The sequence below is a fragment of the Nannospalax galili genome, unplaced genomic scaffold (assembly GCF_000622305.1).
Source record: "Nannospalax galili isolate Female #2095 unplaced genomic scaffold, S.galili_v1.0 scaffold978, whole genome shotgun sequence".
Classification (NCBI taxonomy): Eukaryota; Metazoa; Chordata; class Mammalia; order Rodentia; family Spalacidae; genus Nannospalax; species Nannospalax galili.
The window spans coordinates 9,445-21,052 of record NW_008341878.1 but is presented as its reverse complement, the minus strand read 5'-3'; the positions used below and the strand labels follow the sequence as shown (position 1 = coordinate 21,052).

Sequence of the window (11,608 nt, the reverse complement as noted above, 5' to 3'; positions counted from 1 at the left end):
CTCTCTCTCTCTCTCTCTCTCTCTCTCTCTCTCTCTTCTTTCTTTCTTTCTCTTTCCTTTTTTCAGATAGGGTCTTGTAACCTAGTCTGAACTTGAACTCCTTTATGTAGTAAAGGATCACCTTGAGCCTCTGATCATGCTTCCACCCCCCGTAGTCCTGGGCTTACAGGTGTGCACCACCTTGCCCAGCTTATGTGGTGCTGGGGTTGGAGCCCCAGGGTATTGCGCATACTAGGCAAGCACTCTACCAAATGAGCTACAGTCCTGGACCCTGGTTTTTGCACTTTTTGAGAGACATGAACTCAACAGGAAATGCACGTGAACGGGGAGAGGCAGCAGCTATGGGGCAATGATCCTGTCTACAGAGAGGGGATGAGAAGGGAAGTCATAGATGGCGCACGCCTTTAATCCCAGCACTCGGGAGGAAGAGGCAGCTGGATCTGTGAGTTTAAGGCCAGCCTGGTCTACATAGTGAGTTCCAGGACAGCTGGTGCTACAGGGAGACCCTGTCTCAAAAAGACCAAAAAAAAAAAAAAAAAAAAGAAGGGAAGTCACTTCTAGTTTTGAGGATCTAGACTTTGAAATCTGCGTTCGCTTCCTTGATCATTGGAAAACAAACCGGAGTCAGAATCAGTGCAAAGCCTGAGAATTAGGATCCTGACTTGGAATCACAGGTCGCACACAGGCTAACCCATGGCCTGGGGTAAGTTACACAGTCACACCCCCATGAGGCCTGATTGCTCATCTGTGGAACCAGAACACACATAACAGCTACTTGGTGGGGGGTCTCCGTGAGACTCCATGGAAGAGTGGGAGGTCCCAGCCTGGCCCTCGGCTCTCTTCCCACAACGGATCCCTTCTCTCTTACAGACCTTCCTTCCAAATGGGCTCTCCCTTTTACCGAGTCCTCTTTTTGGTTGGCTTCTGTGCTCCAATCTACTGCATGTCCTCAACCAGGGCCCCCAGCAGAGGGTACCCCCAGCCTCCTTCCATGAAGAGCACCCCGGCCTCTCAAGTGTCTCCCAGCAACACCAAGTTCGCCTTCTTTCTGTACCAGAGGCTGGCTCAGAAAAGCCCAGGTCAGAACATCTTCTTCTCCCCCGTGAGCATCTCCACCTCCCTGGCAATGCTGTCCCTGGGAGCCCGCTCAGCCACCAAGACTCAGCTCCTCCAGGGCCTGGGCTTCAATCTCACACACACGCCGGAGCCCACCATCCACCTGGGCTTCCAGCAGCTGGTCCACTCGCTGAATGTGCCCAGCAAAGTCCTGGGCTTGAGGATGGGCAGTGTGCTCTTCATCCAAAAGGGGCTGCAGGTACAGATGAATTTCCTGGACAGGGTCAAGAGACTCTATGAGACAAACGTCTTTTCTGCGGACTTCTCAAATACTGCCACAGCCCAGGCGAGGATCAACAGCTATGTGGAGAAGGAGACCAAAGGAAAGGTTGTAGATGTAATCCAAGACCTTGACTCCCAGACTGCCATGGTCCTGGTGAACCACATTTTCTTTAAAGGTGAGGTTGCTTTGTCTGCTTTTCCTTTTTCTCTTTTCTTTGTACTGTTTTTGAGGCAGGATCTTGTGTATTCGAAGCTGGCCTACAACTTGCCATGTAGCTGAAGGGGATCTTGAACTTCTGCTCCTCCTGCCTCCACACCCTTAGCGCTGATACTACAGGCGTGTGCGACCACACCACATTTATGCAGTCCTGGGGATTACTGAGCCCAGGGATTGCTACATGCTGGGAGAATGCTGAGACACATCCACAGCCCACCCTTGATTTTTACCAAGACAGAAGGGTGGAGAGCATGGGGGCCTGAGTTTTCATCAGCTTTGCAAACACCAGGCTGCACACTCAGGTGTCTGCTCCCCTCTCCTAGCTGCTGTTCGCTAATAACCGTTCAGCTCTATCTTTGCATAGACCTAGGGCCTGTCCTGAGGGACTGGCTGACACTGGGCTCAGTGGAGAGGCCCCTTGGAAACATACCCTAGAACTAGTTTGGAGAAAATATCTTGTGTTTTGCTACCAGAAACTGCCCCACTACTCCCTGGAGGCTTCACAGGTGGTGGCACAGAGCTCCCTGACGCCCTAATTTAAAAAGTCATTTCAATGGCAAGAAGTTTCTCAGTTTAGAAATGTAGACAGGCTGGTAATGGTCACATCTGTCTAGGACTTGGCTGTTTACAAAGACACTGTATTGAACAACACTTTACTGAATTCAGATGTTTTGGTTATGTAGTTATGTAGTTATGTATGTATGTATGTATGTATAGACAGGGTCTCACTCTTGGTTTCACTCCTAGTCCTGGCTGGCTTAGAACTTGTATCAATCCCCCTGCCTCTGCCCCTGAGTCCTGGAATTACAGATGTGTAATGCCATGCCCAGCTTCAGAAACCTTGCACTTAACAGCATAATTTCTTTCTTTATTTCTTTATGTGGACTCAAGTGACTATCTCCTTTCAGCCAGAGGAATTTCCCTTGGCACTGGAGGAGGTTTTGCTCTTATTTTTTGAAGCTATTGTTTGGTCCCCAAGATTTTTGGTAAAAAACCATCTGCTAATCTTACTGAAGACATTTCACATGCCTTCAAATCCCTTGTGAGGTTTTTATCATTGTCTTTGACTTTTGGTTCATTGATTATGACGTGAGTAGATGTGGATCTTTGTAGCCTCTCTCTTCCTGTTTGGATTCCTACTGCATGTTTATTGCTGTGCTAGTTGATGTATTACAGGACTCTGAGGTACTTTTCCTTTTTCTCTGTCTTTTTTCTGTGTATTCCTCATCTTATAGAATCTTAATTGATACATTATTTAGGTTACTGGTCATTTTCTTCCCACTGGCTCTAATCCACTATTGTGCCCCTCTAGTGAAATTTTTGTTCAGTTATCAAATTTTCCAACTCTAGACTCTCTCTTTGATGACTTAAAATCATTTCTCTTTATTGAGAGCTGATACCTATTCAAAGCTGTTTGTTTGGAATATGTTCAAAATAGCTCTTTTGAAGTCTTTGATTAATAAGGCCCATATCTGGATTTCTTAGGAACACTTTCATTAATCATTCCCCTTCTCAGTGCTTGGGAATACATATTCTTGCTTCTTTACACGCCTCATTTGTTTTAAGCCAGGCATTTTAAACAATTTAAGTCAGTTCTAGACGTGAGCTTCTTCCTCTTGCCAAAAGTTCCTTTATTTTATGTGTATAAGTGTCTTTTGTTTGTATTATGTAAATGCTCCCACATCACACAATGCCCATGGAGGCCAGAAGAGGATGGCAGATCCCCTGGAACTAGAGTTACAGATGGTTGTTAGCCACCATGTGGGTGCTGGGAACTGAACCTGTGTCCTCTGCAAGAGAAGCCAGTGCTCTTGACAGCTGGGCCACCTCTCCAGCTCCCAAGGTTTTACTCTTGGTGCTGTTCATTGTAGTAATTGTTTAGTGGTTTTTCAGAATGAATTCTTTAAATCTGAACTTTGTCACATGTGGCTACTAACATTTCTCTTCTTGGCTAGTTAAATGATCAGTTGTGATGGAGCCATAATGGCATTTTTTATATGCCCAAGGCAAACAGATCTCCAAGTCTTTGCTGAGGGTCGCTGTGTACAGACTGCAGCTTGCCGTCCACACTCAGCTCAGCAGTCTGCAATCTTGACTCAAGCTTCACTTTCATTTGTTCAGACCCAAGGGTCGTGGGGATGAGAGCTCTGAAACTCCCAAGTATTTCTCAAGATCTTTACAGCTTCACTTACATATGTGGTCATGCGTGCTGAAGATGTGCTAGTAGTTTCCAAAGCTGTCAACATTGCATTCTTTAGACATTCTTTTATTTATTTTTATGGCTCTGCCATTTTCCCTATCTTTTATCACCATCCAGTCAGGGAGTGAAGACACCTGTGTGTAATTACATTTGAAAAATACTCCCACAGCTCTAGGAAGAAGGTGTTGGGCACTGAGTAGTGCCAATCAGCAGTGTCAGGGAGGTCTTCAGGAACCTTTAGGCAGGTCGCATCATTATAATTGTTTGATTATGATGCATTGAAAGTCTGCAGCTCTGTTCCTCTCCCTCTGGTTTCATGAGTCTAATTTCCAAGGCTACTGCAGACCTGGGAGAATGAGGGCTGGGACTAGTGCTAGTAAAAGTGCCACAGAGCTGGCTGCTCTCATCAAGATTTGGCCATTTTTCTTCAATGTACCCTCTTCATGTTGCCACAGAACTTTGAGTCCCAGAGTTCTAAAGAAATTATTGTAGCCATGTTTAGAGAAAGGTGGATATGTGGAGGGACTCACTTTATCATCTCTGAAGGGCCCACCCCTCCGTTTGTCCTCTTAAGCTTTTGGGTAGCGCATTATTTGCCGTAACTGTTACGTACTGCCCGAGGCAGCTGCAGAATTTATCACCGCCTGCCACTCTCTTGGCCAATGGCATCAGGAAAAAGAACTTGCATTGGCTGAACTCCAGGTCAGATTACAGACAGCTGTGTAAGTCATCCTCCAGGACTGCACAAGGCAGCTCAGATAAGCACAGTTCTTTCGGAATGAGTCTTCCTGTTGTTTTGAGAGTGCATTCTCTTCCTGTAGCCTAAGCTAGCCTCAAACTCACGATCTTCCTGCCTCAGCCTCCCAAGTGCTGGGATTACAGGTGCGAGCCACTGTGCCAGAACAAGTCTTTATAGTATTCCAGTCCCATTTGGATTTCACAGCTAATGCTGGCTGTTATTTTTCAAGATCATACAGAGGTGGGGAATGTAGTATAGGAAGAGGGTAAGTTAGACCACCACGGACTGCACAGCTTCTATTAAGATGCAGATGGTTTTTCTTTAATATTTTGTTTCCCAATTAGCTGTAAGTTTTAATTTTTCTAGAGTTCTAAAATAATTTATTCTGAACATTGTTGATAGGAAGAGGGTAAGTTAGACCACCACGGACTGCACAGCTTCTATTAAGATGCAGATGGTTTTTCTTTAATATTTTGTTTCCCAATTAGCTGTAAGTTTTAATTTTTCTAGAGTGTGTGTGTGTGTGTGTGTGTGTGTGTGTGTGTGTGTGTGTGATTAGGGACTGAACTCTGGGCCTTGCACTTGCTAACAAGCACTCTACCATCTGTCACTTTTACCAAGAAGTGAGTTTTCAGAAGGCCCCGCTTCCCCTTCTCCCTGTTTTCACCGGTTGTACTGATATAAAGTTCTGCCGTCTTCCTTCATGCCAGCCAATTGGACGCAGCCCTTTAGCCCTGCAAACACAAACAGAAGCTTCCCATTCATGCTGGGTAAGAGAACCACTGTGCATATCCCCATGATGCACCAGACAGAGATGTTTGCTTTTGGAGTGGACCCAGAGCTGGGCTGCTCTGTGCTGCAGATGGACTACAGGGGAGACGCTGCAGCCTTCTTTGTCCTCCCTGACAAGGGCAAGATGAGGCAGCTGGAGCAGGCCCTGTCGGCCAGGACGCTGAGAAAGTGGAGCCACTCACTCCAGAAGAGGTGGGCATCTTGCTTCCCAATTTCCTGGGACCTGTGCATCCAAGGATGGGGGTGAGGGTAAGAACTGTGATAGCGGCTACTGAGTAATAAGTCCTGCACACTGAACACCATGCCGAACAGGAGCCCAGTAGTGTGTGTACAGACATTCACATGTGAACTTCGCCATGACATGAGCAGTCCCATCATCTTCTTCCCACTTCACAGATGGAAACAGAGGCTCTTTGAGGGTAGGTGAATCACCCAAGGTCACTTCTGCAGAGCTCTTCTTTCACTGTGGCATTGCGTCCTAGTCCTAGCAGAGTTCACATTAGAAGCCAAGACAATATTGTGAGCCACAGAGCCTTTTGTAAAAACCAGCAAGCCAGCGAGCAAACAAAAGCACTGGCACTTATCTATAGGATGAGGATCAAATATCACTGAACCAATAGCTTGTTGGAACCATGTTACTACTTAGAAAGTGCTTTGAAGAATGCCTGGACGGTAGTAAGAGTTCCATAAGTGTCAGCAAATAGCAACATTGCTATTAGTTCTGCACATATTGTGGAGGATATGAGGAAGACATTCATTATACAATTATAAAGGACTGCTGAAACTTTTTCATTCTCTTTATAATATTTCCCTGGCATCTTCAGTGTCATTACTGGGTATTTACAATCTACGAAGAAGTAAAACATAAGGTTGATAATAACTGTACTTCAGAGAAAACCAGGATCAATGTCCCAGAGAAGGCGGGCAAAATGCCAAGGGTCTCATAAGCAGAGGGAGATGACGTTCATCTGGGGGAATGCTTCAAGGCGGTGACATCTAGCCACAAGTATGGAAATGTTACCAATGATCTGGTGCTGGGCCTGGTGTTTCCAGGTTCTTGGCTTTTATTCAAGAACAAAATAAAAGCCCACACAGACTAAAAAGTAGCAAGGCAACTTTATTCAAAGCAAAACAATAGATTGTACAGGTCAGAAAGAAATACCTGGCAAGACTGATAGCAGGTCGGAGAGAGTCAATGACCCCAGTTATTACTGGGGGCTCCTTTTATGGAATTCAAGAGAAAAAAGAATTTGGTTATTAAGGGGCATAGTGAAGGTGGTTCTCTGTTTTGGTTGATAGATTAGGTCATATAACCATTTTTCTAATGCACATGTCTCTTCCCATAATGTATCTGATGTTAATCATAAGCATGTTGAATTACTCATAGGCCTAAGATGGTAAATAAGGGATTCTCCCTAAAAGTTCACTCAAGGACACATGGCTTATGTGTACCCTCCACAATCAATCAATCAATCAATCACTCAATCAATGTGCAACATTTTAAAAATAAGTAAATAAACCTGAGAGTTTAGCTCCTTGTTTGCATGCGGCACAGCTCAGATTTTTCAGGAGCCACACGTAGGCAGAGGCTACCGTACGAGGCAGTGCAGGCAGAGATATATTCCCAGCATGGTTGGAGTGTTCTGCTGGGCTTTGCTGCTCTAGGAAATTAGCAGGGTTGTCTCAGGAAGGTCTGCTGGGGAGGGCAGGTGAGCTGTGCAGGGGCGGGTAGGGGAGCTCCTCTCACTACCTGATGTTCCCATGGGTCTGTGCTGGGGTAGCCATGCAGAGTCAGCTTCTCATCTCTGGTCCTTATTTCATTGCGGGGCCCATTAATTTTCTTGCTCATTCATGGGAGGCTCACAGCCAGAGCAACCTGGTGTTTTGGGGCTGGGATGTGTGGGCCACTTTAGGAGTAACCCACAGTGGCTGGAGGAAGCACACCGTCTTCAGAAATGCTATATAGAAGCAGAGATGGGGACACTTGTGACCACACCTTTCCCTTTCCCTTCTCCATAGGTGGATCAAGGTGTTCGTTCCCAAATTTTCCATTTCTGCCTCTTACGACTTGGAAGCTATCCTCCCAAAGATGGGCATCCGTGATGCCTTTGACAAAAATGCTGATTTTTCTGGAATTACAAAGAGACACATCCTGCAGGTTTCTAAAGTGAGTTTGAAGGAAATGTTTGTGAGAAAGCCACAGATGGGGAAGAACTCAACAGGCAGACAAAATGAAATGGTCCCTTCACAGCCAGAAGAAAGGCCAAATCTTCCAGCTGCCAGACATGGGTTTTCCGGCCACTGTACTCTGACCTTCAGGCATCTTTCAGCTCTCCTTGAGTGCTTCTTTAAAAATCAGGCCTGTCCCAAGACCTCTTTGCTAGACTCCTGCTGTGGAAAAGGAGGTGCCTCTGCTGTGAGACCTCACTTGCTTGGTCCCTACTTCCTTCCCACAAGGAAGTTGACGTCCCCCATGCAAATGTTATAATACAGCTTCCCAGGGGCCAATTATATGCTGTCCTGCGGGGGGAGGGGCGGATTTAAAAGTCCAAATTTCTAATCCTATTGGAACAATTCACCGAGGTCAATTCCCACATGATGTAACAATTGTTGGATCTTAGGCTATCCATTTGACAGTACCACCTGGTGACTGATGTCCCCTATGCCCCTGTAGGAGGTCTCTTCTTCCATTGGATCACCTGTCCAGCCCCTGTTTGCATCCAAGTGCAAATTCGTCAGGTCACCTTAACGTTTTAATTTGATATTTGATTGCAACAGTCCAAAGTGGTTCTGGGGACACAGAAAAAGACCTTTGCCACTGGTCCCCAGGGAAGGAAGGCAGAGAGGTCCCACTGGGATATGATGAACCCAGTGGAGCTTTTCCCAAGGAGAACACTCATGGACCTCTGTGAAAGCTCATGTTCTCACTGGGAGTTCCCAGCCCACCCTGCAGCTTGGTCACGAGCTTCAGATGGAGACCCTCCACCCTGGGGGAGTAGCATCAGCCTCTAGTAGCCCCCAGCCCATATCACAGAGTCTGTAGGAGCCACTGACCTTTGTTCCTCATTTTGCAGGCTGCTCACAAAGCTGTGTTGGACGTCAGCGAGGAAGGGACAGAGGCTGCAGCAGCCACCACCACCAAGCTCGTAGTTCGCTCAAAGGATGACCCCACTTTTGTCATCATCTTCAACAGGCCCTTCCTGATATTGGTTCTAGATAAATACACAAACTCTATTCTCTTCCTAGGGAAAGTTGAAAATCCCACCAAGGTGTAGGTGGACTGCTTGCTGAGTGCACGTTGATAACGCACAAGAAAATAAGGAGTGTGGTACATCGTAGCCCAATGGTGATATTGAGACTTGCTTCTTCCTTGCCTGGGGCCTGCCTGACCCCAAGGTGCATGTGCCCCAGGGATGGCACTTCTGGGGCTCAACCATCAAAATAACAACAGAGACACTGATCACAAGCCCAGCCCCAGTCTTTCCAAGACAGTGGTCTCTTCCACCTGTTCTCCACAGCCTCTTTCTGGAGCCCAGCAGGGAAGGCATAGCTCCCTTCCTCACAGCTCTTGGGAAAGATGATACACAGAACTCAGTGCCCTTATCACAGACTCCAGCATCTCATCAATAAATCTGAGATGGGAAGTCAGCGGCAACAGGCCCCCCCACATACCCACGGGGTAATTGAAAACGAGGGGTTTCCCACCTCTCAGAAGCTGTATGAATCCACTTTCTTATTTGCTCAACAGTACTTACTGAGCACTTAGCAAATGCTAGGACAGGGCTCCTGGCATGTTGGGTCGAGACAGGAGACAGATCATTCAAATCAGTGTAACAAAGCTGTGAACAACAACGTTATGACGACTAGGGAAAGTGCCTTGAAGGCTCATAGGATACTCAGGACAGTCACTACAGGGAGCAAGGAGGTGTGGGATCCAGGAGTGAGCCAGCATCACACTGGGGAGGCCCTGTGGCTGGAGCATCATGTCATAGATGGAAAGGTAGAAGCTGGCAGCCAGGTAAGAGGAGGTAGAATTACATAGAAAAAGCACTTTGCCCAGGGAAGCAGTCTGGGTTAGGTAAGGGGTGGGAACAGCAGGCCCATGGGGTTTTTCAGGCAAGAAAATAAGAATGCAACATAGTATGGGTTGTAAAGTCCTCCCTGAGTGCTGGCCACGGTCCTGGCCCTCATCTCTCCACACTGATGTGTCCCCTGTAGCCCCCAGCAGAGCTCAGCTTTCTAAGATGCCTTTTCTGGGGACAATGGTGCCAGTCACCCCAGATGTGCCATCCAGGGACCTCATGCTGGCTTTCCCCACACTCTTTTACTCTGAAAGAAACAAACCTGAAGGGCGTGGGGGAGCTGACACAGACTTTCAGAAGACCCAAATGCCTTGAGCCACACTCCTGCTGTGTTTTATAACTAGGTGGCAGACACCCCCAAGGTTAAACAGCTAATGCAGGCCACAGGGGCTCCCTGACAGAATGGGAAGCAGTTCCAAAGCCGGTACTGGAGACTTTCCCCACCCCTTCCATGGTACTACAGGGAGGGGTCAGAGCTCTGCCCTCAGGCACCCTGGAGAAGGTTCTAGGGGAGAATAGGTCTCTCTCTCTCTTGGGTGCACAAGGAGTCTCCTCTGTTGTTCCCAGAACAGGCCAGATGTCCCATGGGGGCCATGAGGGGCGTGGAAGGTGTGACGAACTGACTAATGATACTTGAGTTGGTCACAGCAAGGGTTTTTGTTATAGTGGATGATGCTGCTCACCTTCTCCCCCACCTTGCTTCCTAGTGGTATTACTTAGACACAACTGCGGGTGTGGCTTATGTCAGCAAGATGTGAGAGCTGTCAGAGCAGATTCTGTGGTGTGTGTGTGTGTGTGTTTGTGTGTGTGTGTGCATGTGGGCTGTCTTTGTGTCTATGTGTATGTGTCTGTGTGGTGTTGTAACTATGTGGTGCTGGTATGTCTGTGTGTGGGTATGTGTGTGTGTGGGTGCTGGTATGTCAGTTCACTGTGTGGGTCTGTGTGCATGTTTTGTGTGTATGTGTGTCTGTATGTCTGTATGTTTGTGTGTATGCGTGGTGTGTATGTGCCTGTGTGTTTGTATATCTGTGTGTCTGTCTGTGATTGTGTGTGTGTGTGTGTGTGTGGTCTGTGTGTCTCTATGTGTGACTGTATAGTATGTGTCTGTGGTTTGTGTGAGTGTGTGTGACTGTGTGGTATATGTCTGTGTGGTTTATGTGTGTGTGTGACTATGTGGTGTGTCTATGTGTGTGTCCATGTGTTTGTGTGTGTAACTGTATGGTGAGTGCTTCTGTGTCTATGTGGTGTGTATGTGGTGTGTGTCTCTGTGTCTATGATGTGTGTCTGTGTCTGTATGGTGTCTCAGTTCACTGTTACTTGAGATGTTTATCTTTCACATCTGTTTTTAAATGTCCTCATATTGTTTGAAAATTCCTTTTAATCAAGTGTGGTAGGTGACAGAGACAATTACCTTTGCAGGAAGAGCTTGTTTCCTAGTGTGCCTGAGAGAAGAGGGCATCACATCACACAAGGCTCCTGGGGGAGCCGGGGTGGTGAGAGGCAGAGCACCCAGGAAAAGCATGGGCCACTGGCGAGCTCTGTAGCTGTGAGGAAGAGGCAGGTGAGGCGTCCTCTACTGGGATGGAAGCCAAACAAGGTTGGAAGGCTTGTGGAATGTTGCCATCTGTGGAAAAATGCCACCCCATGGGAGAGAGTCCATGACTTCATCAGCTACAGAATACCAAGAGTGACCACCACAGTCCGGCGCGAGAGTCCCACCCAAGGCAGAGTGACACTGTTCTAAAAGCAGATGCAGCCAAGAGAGACCAATGAGACAAGACCCCCAAAGAGCATCTAAACAAACAAACAAACCACAGGTTCCCAGTCCTGAGCTCAGGGCACCAGGCCCTGAGCTGTTCATACAAGGCCAAAGGCAGCTGCCCAATTTCTAGCTGTAATGATTAACACTGTCAACTTGAGAGGCTCTAGAATCATGGAGAAGACGAGGCTCTGGGCATGTCTGTGAGGGATTATCTGGACCAAGTTAACTGAGGTGAGAGACCTCATGTGGGTGGCACCATTCCCTGGGCTTGGGCCTTGGAGTAAGTAAAAGGAGAAAGTGGGCTGAGCAGTGAGTCCACCCCTCTCTGCTTCCTGACTGTGGATGCTGTGTGACGAGCTGCCTCAAGCTCCTGCCACTGTGACTTCTGAACCCTTGGACTATGAGGCACAGTAAACCTTCCCTTCTGCCTACTGCTTTCGTCAGGTATTTTGTCACAGCAACAAGACAAGAACCTATC

The 11,608-nt window shown here is 47.3% G+C and overlaps 1 protein-coding gene across 3 annotated transcripts; it reads left to right on the top strand.

Annotated features, from left to right (window-relative positions):
- The first annotated feature begins 609 nt into the window (after positions 1–609).
- Positions 610–11,367, top strand: Serpina9 (serpin family A member 9). Of its 3 annotated transcripts, XR_003850245.1 has the most exons (6): positions 610–703; positions 871–1,514; positions 5,205–5,478; positions 7,306–7,453; positions 8,361–9,304; positions 10,788–11,367. XR_003850245.1 is itself a non-coding variant. In XM_008837567.2 (4 exons), the coding sequence occupies exons 1-4, from the start codon at positions 884–886 to the stop codon at positions 8,559–8,561; spliced, it is 1,254 nt and encodes a 417-aa protein (XP_008835789.1). In that variant the 5' UTR covers positions 830–883; the 3' UTR covers positions 8,562–10,164. The 3 variants fall into 3 exon arrangements, 1 of the variants encoding a protein (XP_008835789.1); XR_003850246.1 differs by lacking the exon at positions 610–703 and having other exon boundaries at positions 739–1,514; XM_008837567.2 differs by lacking the exons at positions 610–703; positions 10,788–11,367 and having other exon boundaries at positions 830–1,514; positions 8,361–10,164.
- The last annotated feature ends 241 nt before the right edge of the window (positions 11,368–11,608 follow it).

Excerpts from the sequence above, each read along its gene's own strand:
- Serpina9 (XM_008837567.2), top strand. The coding sequence starts at position 884 with ATGGGCTCTCCCTTTTACCGAGTCCTCTTTTTGGTTGGCTTCTGTGCT. Across the intron at positions 1,515-5,204 it reads GAACCACATTTTCTTTAAAG|CCAATTGGACGCAGCCCTTT; the intron begins GTGAGGTTGCTT and ends CCTTCATGCCAG. Across the intron at positions 7,454-8,360 it reads ACATCCTGCAGGTTTCTAAA|GCTGCTCACAAAGCTGTGTT; the intron begins GTGAGTTTGAAG and ends CTCATTTTGCAG.